General features: G+C 42.1%; 1 protein-coding gene across 1 annotated transcript in view; it reads left to right on the top strand.

The window, feature by feature from the left end:
- Nucleotides 1–24894, top strand: part of DGKI (diacylglycerol kinase iota) — a 344361-nt gene that overhangs the window by 250707 nt on the left and 68760 nt on the right. Inside the window, exon 26 of the mRNA XM_040259956.1 lies at nucleotides 2278–2400. Coding sequence (XP_040115890.1) covers nucleotides 2278–2400 — 123 coding nt within the window. The remainder of the gene's footprint in view (nucleotides 1–2277; nucleotides 2401–24894) is intronic.

The following is a 24894-nucleotide window of genomic DNA, read 5'->3' as shown; positions in this document are numbered from 1 at the left end:
TGGAGTATTACTCAGCCATTAAAAAGAATACATTTGAATCAGTTCTGATGAGATGGATGAAACTGGAGCCGATTATACAGAGTGAAGTGAGCCAGAAAGAAAAACACCAATACAGTATACTAACACATATATATGGAATTTAGGAAGATGGCAATGATGACCCTGTATGCAGGACAGCAAAAAAGACACAGATGTGTATAGCGGACTTTTGGACTCAGAGGGAGAGGGAGAGGGTGTGATGATTTGGGAGAATGGCATTGAAACATGTATAATATCATGTAAGAATCGAAATGCCAGTCTATGTCTGATGCAGGATATGACACGCTTGGGGCTGACGCGCGGGGATGACCCAGAGAGATGTTGTGGGGAGGGGGGTGGGAGGGGGGCTCATGTTTGGGAACGCATGTACACCTGTGGTGGATTCATGTCAATCTATGCCAAAACCAATACAGAATTGTAAAGTAAAAATTAAAAATAAATAAATTAAAAAAAAAAACTAAAAAAAAAATAAAAATAAACAATGAATTGATACATGTAAAATTAAGGCTGTCTGTGGCACTTGGTGGACACTCATTAAATATTATATTATTGGAATCATCATCATTTCACAGTGACCCTGCAAATTTGGTACTATTACTGTCTTAAATCTGTGTAAGCAAAATGAGGTTTAGAGAGTTTTTGTAACTTGGCCACTATTGCGCAGAAAGTAAAGGGGGAAAAAATTGAGATTTATTCCCAGCTTTTCTGAGGCTAGAGCCCATGCATGTTTTAACCACCATACTGAACCACCAACATATTAATATTTCTAGATTATTTTAAAACTTCAGAAATATTTCTTTAGAGTTTTCTATGTGGCAGGTTAAGAAACAGCAGTGCACAAGTGAAAACACAGAAACCTTTGCCCTCATGAAGCTTAATGGTTTACTTTAGAGGTTTACTGGTACACAGAAGGTAAATAGTTAAAATAAGAATTTCCCCAGGAAGCAGACACACATGGACTCAAATGGCATGTGCAAATGTGTACACATACTTTTACAGTGTTAACAGGCATGTACACTTGAGGTAAAACCCTCATGCCTGTTCACCTGTTCACTAATTTGACCATGGCTGCTATTTCTGGGTATCTCCCAGTCTACCAGGCCAGCTGATATCAGGGCTACATACCGAGTCTCTGGGGAGCCAGGAAAAGATAGAAGTGGTGGCTGGAACAGATAGATGGCTGTGTTTAGGAACCAGAGCTAGTAATCCCAGAGCTGTTGTGTCGTGAAGGGACAGCTGACTGGCACAAAGGACGGCCTGATGTACCCCGGAGAGTCCCGGAAGGGCATGGGGAAGGCCGTGTGTGATGTCACGCCTGTCCGCTGTGGTTCTGCTGGACTCTAGGTGTTCTTCCCTCAACGAGGTCTGGTTTGTAGTGTCCAGTCTGATGAAGTCTGAGCCTATTCAGCCAAGCTCTCCCTGGCTTTGTCCTCCCAGTCACTCCCTATTAGCTCTGGTTCCACAGAAAAAGTAACCTGCAAATCCACAAGAACTTGAATCAGTTCCTTTCTTATTTCTTTTTTGTTGCCCCCTCTGGAAATTAACTAGCAACAGGGATACGATGAAAGAGAATGGCCTAGGTTTCTATAAGACATCAGTCACCATTATTTTTTTTCACATGGGCCATTTGTTATAAAGTCTTCATTGAATTTGTTACAATATGACTTCTGGTGGTTTTTTTTTTAATGTTTTGTTTTCTTGGGCTACAAGGCATATAGGATCTTAGCTCTCCAACCAAGAACTGAACCTGCACACTTGCATTGGAAAGTGAAGTTTTAACCACTGGACCACCAGGAAAGTCCCCTGCCATTATTTCTTATCTGTGTCATATTTAAAATTACTTAATCTCAAACTTCAGTTTTCTCATCTATAAAGAGGGCAGCAGTGTCCAAAGAGAGCCTGACTGTTGAAAAAATTAAGTGTACTGAAAAATGTGCCAAGTGGCTTCAGTCATGTCTGATTCTTTGCAACCCCATGGACTGCAGCCTGCAAGGCTCCACTGTCCTTGGGAATCTCCAGGCAAGAATACTGGAGTGAGTTGCCATTTCCTTCTCCAGGAGATCTTCCCAACCCAGGGATCGAATCTGTGTCACCTGGGAAGCCCAAGGAAATGTGAAATGCTTATAAATACCCCATAAAGATTAATTGTTCTCCTCTCGTTTGGAGACAAAACTCATCCTGAGAAAGGGCAGACTAAGTCCCACGCCTGACTTTGAGTGTCTTCCTTCTTTCTCCCAGAATGACTGACTGGTGGAATCCTGCTCTACGGAAACGCATGCTGAGCGACAGTGGGCTGGGGATGATAAGCCCGCATTATGAAGACTCAGATCTGAAAGATTTCAGCCACTCCCGAGTGCTACAGTAAGAGCATTCTCTCTCTTGTCCTTGTGTCACTGGGCTTGTTGGGAGGGAGGGGATTCCGTGGGGCACTCACCAAAGGGAAGGATTGTCTTCTCAGTGGTGCTCTAGCTCTCTCCTGATTGTATCACCCTGTGGTTTGACATTGTCTTCACCACGCACCCTTTTACCCACGTCAAGCTCTGATGGAGCCTCACTTTCCATTTCTCGTGCTGCTGAGCCTCAGTGAGACCTTGCACATGGAGCTGTCAGTACTTTGAACCTCAGCAGTGTTGGCTTCCCCGGAAGCGATCCTAGGGTTTACCAGAGGCCCCTGTGTTTGCCATATAGCAAGGACATGCCTGAGTGTGACATGAATAGTCTGGGAATGATGTAAAGCGTTTTATTTCTGTGAACATTGGGATGGACTGTTTGCAGTCAGCTTCATGAACTCCAGTTCTGAGCCTCTGGCTCTGCTGTGTGATGTGGCCGGGCAGTTTCGGGGGCTCGCCTGCAGGGCTGCCTGTGCTGTGTTTTAGTCTCTCTGGGTAATTGATGAAGCGTTTGTTTATAGGCCAGAAGAGTGGGTGTGTTTTCGTCTGAAGGACGGGAATTGGGTTTTGCAGCAGTGTTGGTACCCTCATGCCCTGTGAATCCCCCCTCCTGTCACCCCTCCATGCAGGACAGGCTCAGGGTGCACCTTGTGGTCACAAACAGAATCATTTGCAGCCATTTATTTATGCTAAGATCATGGCATCCGGTCCCATCAATTCATGGCAAATAGATGGGGAAACAGTGGAAACAGTGACAGATTTTATTATTTTGGGCTCCAAAATCACTGCAGATGGTGATTGCAACCACATGCTCCTTGGAAGAAAAGTTATGACCAACCTAAAGAGCATATTAAAAAGCAGAGATGTTACTTTGCCAGCGAAGGTCCATTGGTCAAAGCTGTGGTTTTTCTAGTATTCATGTATGGATATGAGAGTATGGATGTGAAAGCTGAGTGCCAAAGAATTGATTCTTTTGAACTGTGGTGTTGGAGAAGACTTGGAACAACTCAACTGATGCTGAGGCTGAAACTCCAATACTTTGGCCACCTGCTGCGAAGAACCAACATTCAAAAAGACCCTGATGCTGGGAAAGATTGAAGGCAGGAGAAGGGGACGACAGAGGATGAGATGGTTGGATGACATCACTGACTCAATGGACATGAGTTTGAGTAAACTCTGGGAGTTGGTGATGGACAGGGAGGCCTGGCGTCCTGCAGTCCATGGGGTTGCAAAGAGTTGAACACGACTGAGCAACTGAACTGAACTGATTTGACTCCAGGCCAGACATCTTGTTGCAGGGAGGGGAACTCCTTTCAGCGACCGAGAGTTGGCTCTTGTCTAACACTTGGAAATGATTTGTCCAAAGACTCATACATGTTGACAAAGCAAGAAACTCTATTGGGAGGGGTGCCCAGGCAGAGAGCAACAGGGTAAGGGAACCCAGGAGGACTGCTCTGCCACGTGGCTCTCAGCCTCAGTTTTGGGGTTGCCTCTGGCCAATCATTCTGATTCAGAGGCTTTCCTGGTGGCTTGCGCATCGTTCAGCCAAGGTGGATTCCAGCAAGAAGGATTCTAGGATGTTGGTAGGACATATGGTCTGGTGTCTTCTCTCTCCTTTTGACCTTTCAGTTGGTGGTGGCTTGTTAATTCCATGTTCCTTACCAGGACCTTCTGTTGTAAGATTATTCAGGCAAATAGTGATTGTGGTACCCTGGCGAGGGTGGGTGGTTTTGGTCAGTGGTTTCTCCTAACAACCCTATCTCAGATATTATACAAAAGTTCATTGTAATTCAGGAGATCAGGCTAATTTCCAGTCCTATTCAAGGCCCTAATCGAATGGGGACAGTGGCATTGTAACTATGCAGTCTTACCTTTTTTATAAAATAATAAGGTTATTGAGATGCTCAGAAGCCTAGGGTTAACTGAAGAGGCAGGACAATGCATTGTTTATAAGACCAGAAGCAATTTCAGTATGACAAAGGGGAGGAAAATGAGAAATCAGAAGCTAATTATTTTGGTGGTAAAGGTTATACTCAAGACACCCCAAGGGCAAAAGGTGACTTCATTTTAATTGCTTCTCTGTACTACCTCTTATGCTGTTGTGTGAAGAATGGAAAGGAAAGAGTGAATTTCTATGGATTTTCCTTTTTAATTAAACCATGTTGTTAGTTTCTGATAGCATTTTGATTGCTTACAATTCAGGCTGTTTTTTCATTTCTTTTGTATATGGAATTAAGGTTTGTGAACCAGACTGAGTCAGCCACCCACTGACAGCTAAAAAAGTGCCCATCTAGCTTCAGGCAGATTTATTTGAAAATTAGTTTAAATTAGTCACAGAATAGAAATTAAGCCTAGACAAACCAGATGTGTGTTTTGGTTATTCTTGTATACAGGCTGTTTGCAAAAAGTGAAGCATGATCTCAATCTAGTTTCCTTTCCTATACCCTGTTTTTCTGTGTATAGTATGTTAGTGTGTCTATACATATCATGATATGTGAGATTATTTCTAAGACAGTAAATATTCTTTCCAAGAATCACAAGTAAATGTACCACTTTATGTAAGAGCCAAGTTCTTCTTTTTTTTTTTTTAACTTTTTTTTTTTAATTTATTTATTTATTTTTAATTTTTACTTTACAATTCTGTATTTGTTTTGGCATAGATAAATGTACCACTTTATGTAAGAGCCAAGTTCTTCAAATCAACTCTTTTTTATTTGGATTTATTATCCTTTTAGGAATTTCTTTTCATTATTTTATTGATCTTCAGTTGGCAGCTACTAGTTTTCCTGAATATTTATGCAACTTAATTCTTAAATGGGCTTCCCAGGTGGCACTAGTGGTAAAGAATCTGCCTGCCAGTGCAGGAGGCATGAGATGTGATTCGATCCCTGGGTTGGGAAGAGTGGCTGGAGATGGAAACGGCAGCTCACTCCAGTATTCTTGCCTCAAGAATCCCATGGACAGAGGAGCCCGAGGGCTACAGTCCATAGGTTGCAAAGTTGGACGCAAACAAAGCAACGTAGCACACACACTGAGGTCTTAAGTGCACTAGAGCAGCTGACTTTTTCACATTTTTTTTTCCTTCTCTCAAGTGAATTAGAAAACAAAACAGCTTTGGAACCTGTAGCTTCCAGTCTTTCCAGCCAAATCTCCAGATACTGTGTAACAGAGACAAGTTGTCTTCACTGGACTCTGAATCTCTGACTCACAGAAAGTATGACAAAATAAAATGGTTGCTTTAAATCATTTGAGTACTTTTGAGAGAGAGAGAGTGAAGTAACTCAGTCGTGTCCGACTCTTTTATGACCCCATAGGCTGTAGCCTACCAGGCTCTTCCATGCATGGAATTTCCAAGCAGGAGTACTGGAGTGGGTTGCCATTTCCTTCTCCATGGGATCTTCCCCACCCAGCGATGGAACCCGGGTCTCCCACATTGCAGGCAGATGCTTTACCGTCTGAGCCACCTGGGAAGCACTTTACCTTACCCAAATTGTCTATTAATTCGGGAAACGTGTACATGTGTTTATTAATTTCTTAGGAAGAACATCTCTTTATTTACTTCAGAGATCATCTTTGATACAAATGGGTATAATTGTAGTTATTCCATAACAATATATATATTTTATGTACATATGTATCATAAGGTCAGTAATAGCTAGTAATACTTCCTGTGTGTTTTGTTAAATTATCCTTAACTGTTTCAACACCTTTTAAATTTCACATCGCTTAACAGATGAGTAAACTGGAAGCTCAGAGAGTTTAAAATATTCATCTTAAGTCACTCAAGATAACAAATGTGGAGATTGCTGTTCGAATGAGATCTTCTTGACTTCTGACTTCATGCTTTTCCTCCATACCACACTGTCTTCCTGAAGGGCCAGTGCAAAGGCAGGGTGCCCACAGCCCCAAGGCCCAAAAAGGATTTACTTTGGTATCTATCTTTTTTAGCATTTGTAAAGTGAAAAATTCTACAATCTAAGAAGGCTATGTATGCTCATTAAATATGCACAGCTGCAAATTTACCCACAAGTAAATATATTTGATGGAGAAGGCAATGGCAATTTGAGAATTAATTTTAAAGCATTTTTTCCTTTAAAAAACAGACTGAAACAAAAATTAGAGATAGGCTGTTATTTTATTAAATATATATTAAATTGCTCCAGTCTAAATAGATACAAACATTATATGAAAAATCCTAATGTGCCAACAATGCTGAAATATGTTATTGTTTTATGTTATTACTTGCATAAGTATATTGTTTTATGGGATTTTTTTGGCTTTGTGTTATCTTTTTATCATTACCTGTAATGAACAGTGCATATGCTTTTAGAGCTTGCCGCTTCATACAACATGGAATTTTTAAAAGTTACTCATATTGATGTTACCGAATGCAAGTTTGTGAGCCCAATGCACAGTGAGGCCAAAAAAACTTGAAACATCAGTTTGGAGCAGAGATAAGTTTATTGCAGGGCCAAGCAAGGAGAATGGGTAGCTCATGCCCCCCCAAACTCCAAACTCCCAGAGCAGTTTTATCAGAGCATTTTTAAAGGCAAGGTGAGTGGTGGGCGGTCCACAAGGTATGTGATCAGCTCATACACAGTTCTCTGGTTGATGATGATTGATTCTTAGGCACCAGAAAGTGTAAGAGCTACACCCTCATGATCATTAAGCAGTTAATTTCATCCATTTGGTGGTGGTTTTAGCATCTGAAAATCTCTGGAAATATTTCAGATACTGTTATCTAGTTACTTCAGAGGAGGTACAGCAGAGGATATGAGGAAGGGGGACCTGTCCTGGGAAGGCCTCATAGGGTTCTGTTTAGTATGTGATATATGTAGATTTTAAGTCATTTTATTTGTTATAGAATATTGTGTTATACAAATATGCCATAATTTATTCTCCATTTAAATGTTGATTTCTAATATCTTATTATTTAAAAGTGTGTCTGCCCTCTGATGCCCTCTTGCAACACCTACCATCTTACTTGGGTTACTCTACACATGGACATCACCAGATGGTCAACACCAAAATCAGATTGATTATATTCTATGCAGCCAAAGATAGAGAAGCTCTATACAGTCAACAAAAACAAAACCAGGAGCTGACTGTGGCTCAGACCATGAACTCCTTATTACCAAATTCAGACTTAAATTGAAGAAAGTAGGGAAAACCACTAGACCATTCAGGTATGACCTAAATCAAATCCCTTATGATTATACAGTGGAAGTGAGAAATAGATTTAAGGGCCTAGATCTGATAGATAGAGTGCCTGATGAACTATGGACAGAGGTTCGTGACATTGTGCAGGAGACAGGGATTAAGACCATCCCCATGGAAAAGAAATGCAAAAAAGCAAAATGGCTGTCTGGGGAGGCCTTACAAATAGCTGTGAAGAGAAGAGAGGCGAAAAGCAAAGGAGAAAAGGAAAGATATAGGCATCTAAATGCAGAGTTCCAAAGAATAGCAAGAAGAGACAAGAAAGCCTTCTTCAGCGATCAATGCAAAGAAATAGAGGAAAACAACAGATTGGGAAAGACTAGAGATCTCTTCAAGAAAATTAGAGATACCAAGGGAACATTTCATGCAAAGATGGGCTCGATAAAGGACAGAAATGGTATGGACCTAACAGAAGCAGAAGATATTAAGAAGAGGTGGCAAGAATACACAGAAGAACTGTACAAAAAAGATCTTCACGACCCAGATAGTCATGATGATGTGATCACTAATCTAGAGCCAGACATCTTGGAATGAATGTGAAGTCAAGTGGGCCTTAGAAAGTATCACTACAAACAAAGCTAGTGGAGGTGATGAAATTCCAATTGAGCTGTTTCAAATCCTGAAAAATGATGCTGTGAAAGTGCTGCACTCAATATGCCAGCAAATTTGGAAAACTCAGCAGTGGCCACAGGACTGGAAAAGGTCAGTTTTCATTCCAATTCCAAAAAAAGGCAATGCCAAAGAATGCTCAAACTACCGCACAATTGCACTCATCTCACATGCTAGTAAAGTAATGCTCAAAATTCTCCAAGCCAGGCTTCAGCAATATGTGAACCGTGTACTCCCTGATGTTCAAGCTGGTTTTAGAAAAGGCAGAGGAACCAGAGATCAAATTGCCAACATCCACTGGATCATGGAAAAAGCAAGAGAGTTCCAGAAAAACATCTATTTGTGCTTGATTGACTATGCCAAAGCCTTTGACTGTGTGGATCACAATAAACTGTGGAAAATTCTGAAAGAGATGGGAATCCCAGACCACCTGACCTGCCTCTTAAGAAATCTGTATGCAGGTCAGGAAGCAACACTTAGAAGTGGACATGGAACAACAGACTGGTTCCAGATAGGAAAAGGAGTCCGTCAAGGCTGTATATTGTCACCCTGCTTATTTAACTTATATGCAGAGTACATCATGAGAAACGCTGGACTGGAAGCAACACAAGTTGGAATCAAGATTGCCGGGAGAAATATCAATAACCTCAGATATGCAGATGACACTACCCTTAGGGCAGAAAGTGAAGAGGAGCTAAAAAGCCTCTTGATGAAAGTGAAAGAGGAGAGCTAAAAAGTTGACCTAAAGCTCCACATTCAGAAAACGAAGATCATGGCATCCGGTCCCATCACTTCATGGGAACTAGATGGGGAAACAGTGTCAGACTTTATTTTTGGGGGCTCCAGAATCACTGCAGATGGTGACTGCAGCCATGAAATTAAAAGACGCTTACTCCTTGGAAGAAAAGTTATGACCAACCTAGATAGCATATTCAAAAGCAGAGACATTACTTTGCCGACTAAGGTCCATCTAGTCAAGGCTATGGTTTTTCCTGTGGTCATGTATGGATGTGAGAGTTGGACTGTGAAGAAGGCTGAGTGCCGAAGAATTGATGCTTTTGAACTGTGGTGTTGGAGAAGACTCTTGAGAGTCCCTGGACTGCCAGGAGATCCAACCAGTCCATTCTGAAGGAGATCAGCCCTGGGATTTCTTTGGAAGGAATGATGCTAAAGCTGAAGCTCCAGTACTTTGGCCACCTCATGAGAAGAGTTGACTCATTGGAAAAGACTCTGATGCTGAGAGGGATTGGAGGCAGGAGGAGAAGGGGACAACCGAGGATGAGATGGCTGGATGGCATCACGGACTCGATGGACGTGAGTCTGAGTGAACTCCGGGAGATGGTGATGAACAAGGAGGCCTGGCGTGCTGCAGTTCATGGGGTCGCAAAGAGTCGGACACAACTGAGCGACTGAACTGAACTGATTATTTAAAAATACAGTGAACATTCTGCAGTGTGTGTCTATTGCAGGGTAGACATGCAGATTCAGCTTTGCTCAATATTGCACAATTTACTTTGTGGCTCAGACTGTCTGCAGTGCAGTGCAGGAGACCTGGGTTCGATCCCTGGTTTGGGAAGATCTCCTGGAGAAAGAAATGGCAGCCCACTCCAGTATTCTTGCCTGGAAAATCTCATGGACGGCGGAGCCTGGTAGGCTACCGTCCATGGGGTCACAAAGAGTCGGACACAACTGAGCGACTTCACTTTCACTTTGGGAACATTTAAAAAGCAGTATGTGAAAGGACCTGAAAAATTAGCATAATATTGTAGGCACAATTGGCATCTGTTGCTTTTAGCTTTAAAGTCCCAGTCAACTTGGAGATAGTAAAAGTTAAATTTTAACATCTTGTTCACTGTGTTAAATAACCCACTCTGTAAAGAAATGAAAAGGGAAATTTTAAATTCTTGGAACCGGAAATACTGTTTGTCAGAATTTGCAGTAAATGGTAGAAGAAGTATTCACAGCATGATTTATGACTTTAAATCGTTTATCAAGAGAAAAATGATTGCATACAAATAAAGCATTCAATTTGATAAACTGGAGAAAGAGTCCCAGAGTAGCGGACAAAGAAACAAGAGGGAAGAGAAATAATAGAGATAGAAATCAGTGACAAGGAGAACAAAACAGACAAAATAAATGATTAACCAATAATAAAAATTCTAAAAATTGGTTCTTTCAAAACAGAATTCTAAGATTAAAATATAAGAGGCAAACAAAATGCAACTCCAGTGCTTTCCCAACTCATTCTTCCTCCTGCTCGGGTGACTCTTTCCCCTCTAAACTCTAACTGACCCAGCCAGCCTCTTCTCCCCGCAGGGAGAGGAGCAAGGCTCCATCTCAGAGTTTTACCTTTCACTTCTAAGATGCATCAAGCTCTATCCCTCTTTAGGGAGTGCAAACAGAATGAACACATAGAATGAATTAGATTTCTGTTCTTACTGGAACTGATTACATTTATATTAAAATTCCATTTTAGATACATCGCAATTTTTAAAGAAAGATTTATAGAGTCATCTGTTGGTATCTGCAGGGAATTGGTTTTAGGACCAAAATCAAATGGATCCTCGAGTCCCATAGTCAGCTCTCTGTATTTGCAGATCAGCATCTCGGATTCAACCAACTATGGATTGTGAACAGAGTATATGGCCTGTGATTGGTTGACTCAGGATTTGGAAATCATAGATAGACAGACATATGTATGTCTGTCTGTAATAGCTTCATCCCTCTCTTGTTTTCAGCTATTTCCTTTACCCATTTTTTTTTTTTTGAAACTTTCAGTTCAGTTCAGTCGCTCAGTTCTGTCTGACTCTTTGCGACCCCATGAACTGTAGCACGCCAGGCCTCCCTGTCCATCACCAACTCCCGGAGTTCACTGAAACTCATGTCCATCGAGTTGGTGATGCCATCCAACCATCTCATCCTCTGTCGTCCCCTTCTCCTCCTGCCCCTAGTCCCTCCCAGCATCAGAGTCTTTTCCAATGAGTCAACTCTTCTCATGAGGTGGCCAAAGTACTGGAGTTTCAGCTTTAGCATCATTCCTTCCAAAGAACACCCAGGGCTGATCTCCTTTAGAATGGACTGGTTGAATCTCTTTGCAGTCCAAGGGACTCTCAAAAGTCTTCTCCAACACCACAGTTCAAAAACATCTTTAGGTAATAATATATGTAGATACTCCGTGTGTGTGTGTGTGTGTGTATGTTTTGTCTGCTTACACAGGTCCTCTAGAGGAGACAACAATTCCAAAGAAAGCTATACAACACATATAGGATCTTGAAATCCTATGAACACAGTAAAAAAACACAATTTTTATGAACCAATGTTTACAATAAATTGATGAGAAATAATTGACTCACATTGTTACTGCTATGACCTTAATGAATTTGTCTTTAAAGATGTTTGAAAATGTTTTTCTCTTTGAAAAATGTTTTCAGTGTCTTAAGAAAGTGCTAGTAAAATAGCATGTTTCTGGAAACACATTTGCTGTCATCATTAATTGAACCACAACAATTCATAACAAGATTATATTTTGACAGAAGATTCATAAGGAAGTAATTAAAATTTTAGCAGACAGAATCTGTTTGATTCCTAAGGAAGACTTTTCCTGACTTTAGGATCTATGAGATTAAAGAAAAAATAGGCACTGAATGGAAACTCTTATATGATCTTTTCAAGTTATCTTTGAGAAAGGACAGAGTTACCGCTGAAATGAATAGGTTAAGGGAAAACGGGTAAAGGGGCTGGAAGATATTATTTAGTTTATGAATAAAAGTAGTATTTTCTAGGTCTTTTATTTTTTGGTTTGTGCGAAACCCCCCAAAATTGACTGAAGGAGATACACTTTTTCTTAGTGTCCTCAGGTCCTGAGCTTGGAAGAGCTAAGGTGAAGGTCACACAGATAAAATAAAAGACACTGAGAGACAGTGTAGGGAACCACCCAAAGGCAGACATTCAGTCTAGACATCCACGTGCCCAGGTGTCTGTGACCGAGGCAGGAATGCTGGATTTTTATGAAGAGTAGAGCATTTCTGTCTCTATCAAGAGACAATGTTATCAAAAGTTGAATAATAAGGCATCTGGTCTGATTTATGATTTGGGTTTTTGGCATTGGAATTTAAATGGATTCCATTGGATTGATTGGAATCTAAAAAAATGGGTTGAGACATTCAGTTAGTCATTTATTTTTTGGGAAAATACATATTCAGCACCTTCTAGGTAGGAGCTATATGTGTGTGTGTGTGTGTGTGTGTGTGTACACACTTAGGCATTGATGATGTAGAACTAAATGATAAATTATCACCTTTAAAGAACTTATATTCTAGGGGAAAATATATTTATATATTTAGAGGAAATACTCAGCAAACCAATTATCATAGTTCCCTATGACAAGTGTTATAATGGATATATGCATAGAGTGTTCTGGAAATAAGAGGAGAAAAAATTTGCTTCTCCCTCTAGATTTCACTTTTCTATTTTTATGTCAAAAGGATGATTATTTAAAGATTTAATGAAAATGTAAGCCTCTAAGGAAAAAAGGAGGCTTTTTAAAGGGCTCTCTGCTTATTTTCTTCATCTTTTGCCTGTGATCAGGTAAGTATCTGCTTTTCATCATTCAGTTCAATCGCTCAGTCATGTCCGACTCTATGACCCCATGAATTGCAGCAGCCAGGCCTCTCTGTCCATCACCAACTCCCAGAGTTCACCCAAACTCATGTGCATCGAGTCGGTGATGCCATCCAGCCATCTCATCCTCTGTTGTCCCCTTCTCCTCCTGCCCCCAATCCCTCCCAGCATCAGAGTCTTTTCCAATGAGTCAACTCCTCGCATGGGGTGGCCAAAGTACTGGAGTTTTAGTCTCAGCATCAGTCCTTCCAATAAACACCCAGGACTGATCTCCTTCAGAATGGACTGGTTGGATCTCCTTGCAGTCCAAGGGACTCTCAAGAGTCTTCTCCAACACCACAGTTCAAAAGCATCAATTCTTCGGTGCTCAGCCTTCTTCACAGTCCAACTCTCACATCCATATGTGACCACTGGAAAAACCATAACCTTAACTAGATGGACCTTTGTTGGCAAAGTAATGTCTCTGCTTTTTAATATGCTGTCTAGGTTGGTCATAACTTTTCTTCCAAGGAGTAAGCGTCTCATTTTCATGGCTGCAGTCACCATCTGCAGTGATTTTGGAGCCCAAAAAAAATAAAGTCTGACACTGTTTCCCCATCTATTTCCCATGAAGTGATGGGACCAGATGCCATGATCTTCGTTTTCTGAATGTTGAGCTTTAAGCCAGCTTTTTCACTCTCCTCTTTCACTTTCATCATTATATCACCAGAATAGTGAAAGTGTTAGTCTGTCAGTCCTGTCAGACTCTTTGTGACCCCATGTACTATAGCCCACCAGGCTCCTCTGTCCATGGGATTCTCCAGGCAAGAATACTGAAGAGGGTTGCCATTTCCTTCTCCAGGGAATCTTCCTGACCCAGGGATTGAACCCAGGTCTCCTGCATTACAGGCAAATTTTTTTTTACCATCTGAGCCACCAGAGAAGCCCTCATCACCAGAAATGCCTGTCAAATAATTGAATATTCTATGACAGTTTCACATCACTCTACCTAAAGTGTGCTTAAGGAAGTTTGTACAACTGGCAAATTATTTGGGATAGCCTAAACACTTAATAATACTTTAAAAATTGGTCTTTTTAGTGTAGTCTAGAATTCTGAACCACCCTATCAAGAAGATAGACCCCTAACTTCATCTTTTTCCAAAACTCAGAAGTTCTGGTCTGAGCATAGGAGTAATAGTTGCATGCCTGTCTTGTCTTCAGCTATTTGCTTTACCCAATTTCTTCTTGGAACATTCGGTGATGGCCTGATTCTAACAAAAAGGATAATTGTGCTTGCTGTCAAAGCTCCAGGTTCTCAACAGGAAGACAGACTATTGGGCAGCGATTTTGGTTGTGGAAATATCCTTCAAGCATCAAAATCAGATAAGAGGGAGAAAATTAATCCTCTTAGTGGGAGGCAGGTTTTGCTGGAATCTATCTCAGAGATGAGATCAGTGCTGTCAGGATAGAGACAGTCTCTTGTGTCTGCTTCACGAAGATAGTTGGGTCCCATCCCTACTTACCTTTGATGACTCTAAATCTTGCTCTCCCTGGCTAATCACTCAAGCTGGAAAAAGTGCAGTTTAGCTGACATGTATCTTCCTTTCTTCTTCTTTTTCTCCTAACTTACCTCCAGTCATTATCCTCTCTTGCCAAGCACATAATAATACTCTATCCTTTTTATGTGTGCAAAATAATTAATACGAAATTTTGCTCTGTTCTTTCTCTAATTGCTCCTCAATTGGATCCAGGAAATTAACATACTATAGTGGTAAAGACGCACTGAATCCCTGACTCAGAGAGTTGTTGCTATTTTACAAGCTAGACAGTAAAAGGTGACTGGTGGACACTGGCGGTGGTAGGTGCTGTTAACGAGCACAGTAGTAGGGTGGAGCCGGGAGAAAGAATTGTTCCTAGAAGTCTATGCATGTCTCCCATGCCATGCTCACGTGCTATGTCTCAGTCACGTCCGACTCTTTGTGACACTGTAGACCGCAGCCCACCAGGCTCCTCTGCCCAAGGAATTCCAGGCAAGAATACTGGAGTGTGGTGCCATTTCCTCTTCCAGGGGACCTTCCCTAGCTGGGGATTGAACCCACGTCTCTTGTGTCTCCTGCATTAGCAGGTGGATTCTTTACCACTGGCGCCACCTGGGAAGCCCATATCATATGTCTCAATTATGTTGGCAGTGAAGTTTAGTTCTTGAAGAGGTTGTGAATATTCTTTGGACAGAAGGGAGAAACCTGGCTTGTGGGGAACCATAAACGATCAACATGTTATCGGTGGAAGAGAATTCTTGGATTTCCAACTAAAAGAGATAAGGCAAAGCCAGAGCATTGGGAAGTATGAGAGCAATTTGTGCAGGAAAGCACTTTCCTTGAGTTTGCTGAGAGGCAGAGATCAGTGGGAAGGGCATCTCAGGAAATTATTGAGTCTTCTTTAAAATCAAATCAGGGGATTTCTCTTTCCTTCCAACAACACAGAGTGCCGTAGGGCACTAAGGAAAGCAAGTCAGAAGATGACAAGAGCCTGTGGGGACAAAATCACTCAAGCACCATTTTAAAACTGGGAAAACAACTCCCATCTCCTTCTGCACTGGAGGAGTTAGAGTGTTTTTATGGCAGTCTAGGAATGGGGATATGTTTGTTTTCAGTGGCTGTGCCAGAAGTGGAAGAATGCACCATGATTTATCTCTATCAATTTCTCATTTTCTCCTACAGCTCCTTTCCTGTTTTGGGTTGCTTGTAATGTAAACGTTACATAGAAGATGCCCTGTTTTTGGACACAGAAAGTGGGGAAGAGAGTTTTTTGTTTTGTTTTTTGTTTTGATTTTGTTTCTCATGCCAGTGTCTGGAACGTGAATTTCCTCTTCTGAGAACTGAGTGAGATGGGAGCAGATGTTGACAGGAAAACTTCCAGAGTATATGACAGTTATCTTCAGGAGAAGCACCAAAGCCACTCCCAACTCTACCAGTTTTTTTCTTCCATTTTCTGATGCTGGATTCAGAAGTCCTTATGGCATTTCATAAAAATAATTAGCTGTGGATAAGCCTTGCTCAATCACCTTGGCCCCACAAGATAAATATTGTCTATCCTGAATGTTGTGGTATGTGAAATAGGCTTTGTATAAGTTTCTTATTTTAAATGGGCTTCCCAAGTGGCTCAGTGGGTAAAGAATCCACCTGCACTGCAGGAGATGTGAGTTCAATCCCTGAGTCAGGAGTATTTCCTGGAATTGGGCATGGCAATCCACTCCAGTATTCTTGCCTGGGAAATCCCATGGACAGAGGAGCTTTGGTGGACTACAGTCTCTAGAGTCTCAAAGAGTCAGACATGACTGCAGCAATTGAGCATATTGGCTTGTGTTAATACTGAATGCAGCACTCAGATGATTTGCCCTCAGAATTGAGAGCTTCATGTTTCAATTTATGCTTAAAAAGAAACAAGTCCACATTCAGAAAACTCCAGATGGATTGCGTCTCAACAGGAGTTGTTGGCCAGGGTTCCCAGAGTCATTAGGCTAAAGCCGGCAACCCTTTCTAAAAGATATTCCTTGCTAAGGCTCTAGACAGCTCTCCGCAGGTATATTTCCTTTGATCAGATTTTAGAATAGCATGCCTTTTCTATCCCTTTAATCTCTTTTTAGAAACTAGGCAGGAAACTATATTGCAAAGACTGACTTATAATATGAACCATCACATCTCTTTTTCTGCGTGATTGTACAATGTCTGATGCAGAGGTTTCTTTTGTTATTTATACATTATCTTCAAAATGTTCAAGTATTTCCTTGGAGTGTTCAGATTTTACATAATAAAAAGTGTGATGGTCCAGTTTTCATGTTTAAGGAACTTGGACAGTATTAGACTCTTCCACATCATTTTTTTAAAATGTTTTTACTTGTATCCACTTCCCACTTTTGCCCCTTCGTCCTTGCATTTCCAACACCTTCCCTTCCCTTTGTTGCAGTTCTCAGTGACTAACGGTAGGTGGCAGTACAGTTTCAAGCTCAAGGAGCGTTTAAGGGCTTCCTGACTCTGCAGACTGATTAAGGAGGGTGCATAGGAGAAACTGAATTATACAAGCAAATGGTAAAACAGGGGTGTTTTCAAAACACCAAATATAACTAAACACAGGAACTTATTCAAAAACACAGGATATTTCAAGTACAGCTCACGTGGGGACCATCGGGTATATATTTGAATAGGAGGAAACTATGAGCATGAACAGAATTAGAAGACATTTACATCAAAGGAGAAGAACTCACCAAACAGCCTTAGTATTTGAGTCCTGGGACTTATTTCCCCACCTCCACACAAATGCCCGTCTCTCTCCTTCCTCTTTCCACACCCTCCCCTCTGTTGGTGGTGAATGTTACCTTTGAGGCTGTTTGGCAGTCCCTGAATGGGTTTGCGACCACTTGAATAGAGAATGTGTTTGTCTTTCTCCCATTTCAATGCCACTCTGTGTGGCTGCTGTAACTTTCATCTCTCTCACTCTCATTCTCGCCTGCTCCCTTACTGTATGTGCTTTGTTCATTGTCTTAATAGCAATTTTCATAATTAGCAGGGAGGAAAAGAAAACAAAGAGAAGCCTGTATAACGGGTGGAGATTCTCAGTGCTAAGGGATTTCTGGTTCTATTTTACCTTGTTGGAGATGCTTGGGGGCTGGAGTGATGGTGGTGAAGATGTCACCTATATCCATGATCTCACTGTTGCTCCCTCAGGCCCTCAAGATGATGTCATGGGCTGCACATAGCAATCCTTAGGCAATGCACATCCTCAAGGGAAGCTCAAGGGAGAATGCTGTTGCCCAGAGATGATTACCTACAGTCATGCTTTGAGACCATATTAAATCATCCCTTGGCCAGCTTGATTTAAGTTGAGTGTTCTTCGTTCATCCACAGTTGCAGGAAATAAATTCAATTTGTGTAGCCTCATGACTTTAACATAAAACAGGAGAAAAATAAAGATGATGTTTCTGCAGCAGTGGTGTGTGGACCCTTGAAATGAGCCTGGACTGGATGGCCACCTGGGAAACCAGTTTCCACTCAGGCCATTTCTCAAGAGTTTGTTAACAGACCACTAGCAATAATGGCCCAGGCAGGAGACACGTGTCCAGCCTGGGGAACTTTGCCCAGGCCTGAATGTTGTCTTTTTCTAAAATTGGAATACAGTTGCTTTACAATGTCGTGTTAGTTTCTGTTGTACAGCAAGGTGAACCAGCCACAAGCACACGTATATCTCCTCTTCCTTGCATTTCCTTCCCATTTAAGTCACCACAGAGCACAGAGTAGAGTTCTCTGTGCTATACAGTCAGTTCTCGTTAGTTATCTATTTTATACATAGTGGTGTATGTATGGCAATCCCAGTCTATCCCACCCACTCCTTCCCTCCTTGATGCCCATATGTTTGCTCTCTATGTCCATGTCTCTAGATATGCTTTGCAAATAAGTCCATCTGTACCATTTTTCTAGATTCCACATATATAAGTTCAGTTCAGTTCAGTCGCTCAGTTGTGTCCAACTCATTGCAACACCATGGACCGCAGCACGCCAGGCTTCCCTGTCCATCACCAACTCCTGGAGCTTCACACTTATGTCTATCGAGTCGGTGATACCATCCAACCATCTCATCCTCTGTCATCCACTTCTCCTCCTGCCTTCAATCTTTCCCAGCAAAAGGGTCTTTTCAAATGAGTCAGTTCTTCACATCAGGTGGCTAAAGTATTGGAGTTTCAGCTTTAGCATCAGTCCTTCCAGTGAATATTCAGGACCAATTTCCTTTAGGATGGACTGGTTGGATCTCCTTGCAGTCCAAGGGACACTCAAGAGTCTCCTCCAACACCACAGTTCAAAAGCATCAGTTCTTCATTGCTCAGCTTTCTTTATAGTCCAACTCTCACATCCATACAGTTCAGTTTAGTCACTCAGTCATGTCCAACTCTTTGTGACCCCATGAATTGCAGCACGCCAGGCCTCCCTGTCTATCACTAACTCCTGGAATTCAACCCAAACTCATGTCCTTTGAGTCGGTAATGCCATCCAACCATCTCAGCTTCTGTCGTCCCCTTCTCCTCCTGCCCTCAATCTTTTCTAGCATCAGGGTCTTTTCAAATGAGTTGGCTCTTTGCATCAGGTGGCCAAATTATTGGAGTTTCAGCTTCGGCACCAGTCCTTCCAATGAACACCCAGGGCTGATCCCCTTTAGAATGGACTGGTTGGATCTCCTTGCAGTTCAAGGGACTCTCAAAAGTCTTCTCCAACACCAGAGTTCAAAAGCATCAATTCTTTGGCACTCAGCTTTCATCACAGTCCAACTCTCACATCCATACACGACTACTGGAAACACCATGGCCTTGTCTAGACGGACTTTTGTTGGCAAAGTCATGTCTCTGCTTTTTAATATGCTGTCTAGGTTGGTCATAACTTTCCTTCCAAGGAGTAAGCGTCTTTTAATTTCATGGCTGCAGTCCCCATCTGCAGTGATTTTGGAGCCCCCCAAAATAAAGTCTGACACTGTTTCCACTGTTTCCCCATCTGTGTGCCAGTACTCTTGCCTGGAGAAACCCATGGATGGAGGATCCTGATGGGCTGCAGTCCGTGGGGTCGCTAAGAGTCGGACACGAGTGAGCGACTTCACTTTCACTTTTCACTTTCATGCATTGGAGAAGGAAATGGCGACCTACTCCAGTATTCTTGCCTGGAGAATCCTGTGGACAGAGGAGCCTGGTGGGCTGCTGTCCATGGGGTCGCACAGAGTCAGACACGACTGAAGTGATTTAGCATTAGCAATGGGACCAGATGCCATGATCTTAGTTTTCTGAATGTTGAGCTTTAAGCCAACTTTTTCACTCTCCTCTTTCACTTTCATCAAGAGGCTTTTGAGTTCCTCTTCACTTTCTGCCATAAGGATAGTGTCATCTGCATATCTGAGGTTATTGATATTTCTCCTGGCAATCTTGATTCCAGCTTGTGCTTCATCCAGCCCAGTGTTTATCATGATGTACTCTGAATATAAGTTAAATAAGCAGGGTGACAATATACAGCCTTGACGTACTCCTTTTCCTATTTGGAACCAGTCTGTTGTTCCATGTCCAGTTCTAACTGTTGCTTCCTGACCTGCATATAGGTTTCTCAGGAGGCAGGTCAGGTGGTCTGGAATTCCCCTCTCTTTCAGAATTTTTCAGTTTGTGGTGATCCACACAGTCAAAGGCTTCGGCATAGTCAGTAAAGCAGAAATAGATGTTTTTCTGGAACTCTTGCTTTTTCATTGATCCAACAGATGTTGGCAATTTGATCTCTGGTTCCTCCGCCTTTTCTAAAACCAGCTTGAATATCTGGAAGTTCACAGTTCGCGTATTGTTGAAGCCTGGCTTGGAGAATTTTGAGTATTACTTTACTAGCATGTGAGATGAGTGCAATTGTGTGGTAGTTTGAGCAGTCTTTGGCATTGCCTTTCTTTGGATTGGAATGAAAACTGACCTTTTCCAGTCCTGTGGCCACTGCTGCACTTTCCAAATTTGCTGGCAATACATATACATTACCATATGTGAAATAGATAGCTGGCAGGAATCTGCTGTATTGCACAGGGAGCTCAGCTTAGTCATCTGTGATGAACTGCAGGGGTAGGATGAGAGGTGGAAGGGAGGCTCAAGAGGCAAGGGATATATGTATATTTAAGCTGATTATTTCATTGTACCGCAGAAACCAACACACAACCAACTAAAAACAAAAAAAGCCCAGCTCAGACAGTTCTTGAGTTTTGAAGCCTTCTTTTCTGTTTTTGAAAGAGCATTGGTCTTCCTCTCTTCTGTGCTCTTTACTCATACATGTTTTGATGATTGCATTTTTTCATTATAATCATTTGGTTAGATATTTTCCTCCTACACTAAATTATGTGTTCCATGAAATTGATGTCTTGTTTCTTTTTCAATCTACATCACTTTTAGGGCCTGGTGCTTAAGAGGGTCTCAAGTAACAGTTATTATTCAGGTTCAAATAATTATAAATGGAAAGATTCAGGTCTGAATAATCATTATTCAGGGTTAATAAAATAGGTGAGAGATTTTTAAATGCTGGACTTGAATTTCTGTTTTCACTGTCTTTGCTGGATTTGAATGGAATGTAAATAAACGTGAAATAATACCAAAACAAACAAAACAGGACAAAATCAAGTATAAAGATCCTGTTGTTGTTCAGTCACTAAGTCGTATCTGACTCTTGTGTGACCCTGTTGACCGTAGCCCACCAGGCTCCTCTGTCCATGGGATTTCTCAGGCAAGAATACGAGAGTGGATTGCCATTTCCTTCTCCAGGGGATCCTCCCACCCCAGGAATCTAACCTGCATCTCCTACATCGGCAGGCAGAGTCTCTGCCCCTGAGCCACCAGGGATGCCCATCATAAAAGAAAATAGTGGTGAGGAAAAAAGTGAGGAGGCAAACTCTAAATCCTGGAGGTTATTTGAGCGCTAGTAAAGCTATAGTCAGCATTAAGAGAGTAGATGCTTTTTCCAGGATAAAGTGTATGTGGAGGAGATATGAGCAGGCCGGAACAAAACTGCATGTCTTTCAGATGCAACTGGAGGAAAAGCACCGAGCTCTCTTGCCTCCCTGCATTGTCGGGTTAAGGAAGGTTATCTCTTCCCGGGATTCAACCTCTCTGTTTTAAAAATAACTGTGTATACTGCTGATTTCATGGTATTTCTTCTCTCCTGAGCTAAGTTCCATAAAACTTTTTATGCCCATTTCCAGCAATAATGGATGATGTGCCTGTCTCAGTGGAATAATTTAGTGACTCTCTCCGGTGAAAGGTGAAATGCTGAGTGAGGATTGAAATACTCCATATGTCTTAAAATTCCACAAACCTAGGCGTGTGGGAGACATTCCACACAGAAACTCAACATGACTAATCCTTAGAAAACAGTCTGAAATTGATCGTTCTTCCCCGCTGCCCGGACATACCGCAGAAGGCATCCCCCTGGGGTTCTCATGGAGCCATCTGGAATTTTTCAGGTTTAATATTAGTGCTTTGCTGCTACAGAAAGGCAGCAAAAACCCTTCCTTCTGGGTTTTCCACCTGAGACATCTAGTGGTCCATCCATCGGCATGGATTTTCCTTTATTCCTATAACTCTGTGAGAAATTAATTGTGAACCATCCAAGACAGGCTTTTGCTTACTTCTCATCAGAAAACACCAGGAATGAAGATGTTTCCTTATTACTAGCTCTTTTTTATGTCCTGGACAGCTTAAAAAATTCTCCAGTTTCTTTTTTCCTTTTTAATTTTTATTTTGTGCAGGAGTGGCGTTGAGTAATGATGTGTTAGTTTCAGGAGTGCAGCAAAGTGATTGATATACATACACATATGTCAGTTCTTTTTCAAATTCCTTTCCCATTTAGGTTGGAACAGAATATTGAGCAGAGTCCCCTGTGCTATACAGTAGGTCCTTGTTGCTTATGTTTTAAATATAGCAGTGTGTACATGTCAATCCTGTTGCTCCTTTGTTCAGGCCCCTCTGGTCCTTTACTGGATGGTGGGCATGTCTGGGGCGGGGGTGGAGCCTGAAGAGTGCCCACATTGTCACTAATTTGAAGCTTCAGATCACTCCCTGGATCCTTCCTTCCTAGCTGACCTAGGAGCTGGCAGACTTGAAGGTAATTTGAAGGTGATGTGATTTTTGAGGAGTTCCAGGATGTGTCTGAGTCCAAACTCTAGTGTATGGTGCTGAAATTAATGCAGTTTAATACATTTTAATCAGGGATCCTCTTTGTTCTAAATAAGACATGGTCCTAGTCTCCAAGGAGCTCACAGCCTAGTGGGGCTCCCTGGTGGCTCAGTGGTAAAGAATCTGCCTGCCAAGCAGGAGATGCAGATTCGATCCCTGGGTCGGGAAGAAAGGATCTCCTTCCTGGGAAAGGAAATTGCACCCCACTCCAGTATTCTTGCCTGGGAAATCTCATGGACAGAGGAGCCTGGTGGGCTGCAGTCATTGGGGTTGCAAAGAGCTGGACACGACTTAGCGACTAAACCCCTACCGCCGCCACAGCTTAGTGAGAAGGCTGGTGTGTGAAAGTATGAAACAGGGGCACTTAGGGAGAGGACAGGTCAGCTCCACCTGGGGAGGCCCAGCGGCGTTTCTCAGGTGGATGCCACAGAGCTGATTTAGGGTGGTGTCAGGGTCCCTCCCTGGAGAAGGCAGTGGCACCCCACTCCAGTACTGTTGCCTAGAAAATCTCATGGACAGAGGAGACTGATAGGCTGTACTCCATGGGGTCACTACTAGTCGAACACAACTAAGCGACTTCACTTTCACTTTTCACTTTCACATATTGGAGAAGGAAATGGCAACCCACTCCAGTGTTCTTGCCTGCAGAATCCCAGGGACGGCGGAGCCTGATGGGCTGCCATCTCTGGGGTCGCACAGAGTCGGACACGACTGAAGCGACTTAGCAGCAGCAGCAGCAGCAGCAGTAGCAGGGTCCCTCCCTGTGTCTGCTTCCCAGATGTCAACTTTCTCTCCACCAGATCTTGGAACCCTCTGTAGTCTTCACATGCAAATGTTTACTTGAAGCAACCACTGAGGTTGAAATAATTTCACACTTCGCCACCCAGTGAAAGTTAAGGCTGTCTCACCATTCCTCCTATGTCTGCATTATTGTGCTGTTTGTTCACATAATGGACGAAAAAACTTCTGATAAGTAGATAAAGTAAAATGGTATTGGGCATCCCAAAGTAGCTAAAATTGTCCTTCAACCACTGTGTCCCAATTGAATCATTCTTGCCTCAGTGTTTGCATCCTGTCTCATAAACATTATATTGTTGTTGTTCAGTCGCTAAGTCATGTCTGAGGCTTTGCAGCTCCATGGACTGCAGCACGCCAGGCTTCCCTGTCTTTCACTATCTCCCAGAGTTTGCTCAAATTAATGTCCACTGAGTTAGTGATGCCATCCAACTATCTCATCCTCTGTCACCCCTTTCTCCTCTTGCCCTCAAATCTTTACCAGCATCAGAGTCTTTTCCAATGAGTTGGCTCTTCGCATCAGGTGGCCAAAGTATTGGAGCTTTATCATCGACCTTGCAATGAATATTTAGGGTTGATTTTCTTTATGATTGACTGGTTTGATCTCCTTGCTGTCCAAAGGACTCTCCAGAGTCTTTTCCGGCACCATGGTTCAAAAACACCACAGTTCTTCAATGCTCAGTCGTCTTTATGGTCCAGCTTTCACATCTGTACATGACTAGTAGAAAAACCATAGCTTTGACTGTATAGACCTCTGTTAGCAAAGTGATGTTTCTGCTTTTTAATATGCTGTCTAGGTTTAGTTGTATTATGACTGCATATAAATATTAGTTATTTAAGTTTGGTAGCTTTATTACCAAACTCATCCACTAACCTATGGTCATCTCCCTGCTGTGGGCTCCAGCAGGCCCATCATTTAGAGAGGACCCCTCCCTCCTGGTTTCTCGCCTCTCACTTCAAACTTCCAACACCTCTGAAGACAGTATTATACATCTCTTTCTCACAAGTAAAGCATGAGTTGGTAATCAAGACAGTATCTTTCAAGCTTGAGGGGAATTCATCCACAAGGTTGTGTCTGTATTGCCCCAAGTAACTTAATTAGTAGTCAGCTGAGAAAAAAACAGAAGGTTTTTATTGTGAAAAGGGTTGATGCATTATCCACTGGTATATTTTGGCACCTTTATTCTCTTTAACGTTACTTTATTTTTGTTTTTTGGCCATGCCCTGTGGCATGTGGGGTCTTAGTTCCCTGACCAGAGTTGGTACCCACACCCCCTGCATTGGAATCAAGGAGTCTTAATCACTGGATCACCAGGGAAGTCCCATCCACTGGTATTTTAATGTCGTAATTAAACCTGAGCCTCAAATGATAGGTAAAAGTCACCGATTTGTGAAAATTATGTGGGACCCCAGTGGTTGCCCTGTTGTCTAATCCTGGTTCTGATAAGTTTAGAAACACAAAGCCAACATATAAAGTGTCTATGTCATATCACTCAAACATTAAATTCCATGAACAGTGGA

This window comes from Oryx dammah, unplaced genomic scaffold, assembly GCF_014754425.2.
Source record: "Oryx dammah isolate SB20612 unplaced genomic scaffold, SCBI_Odam_1.1 HiC_scaffold_18, whole genome shotgun sequence".
NCBI lineage: Eukaryota > Metazoa > Chordata > Mammalia > Artiodactyla > Bovidae > Oryx > Oryx dammah.
The sequence above is the reverse complement of the archived record's forward strand: the minus strand, read 5'-3'. Positions and strand labels throughout refer to the sequence as shown.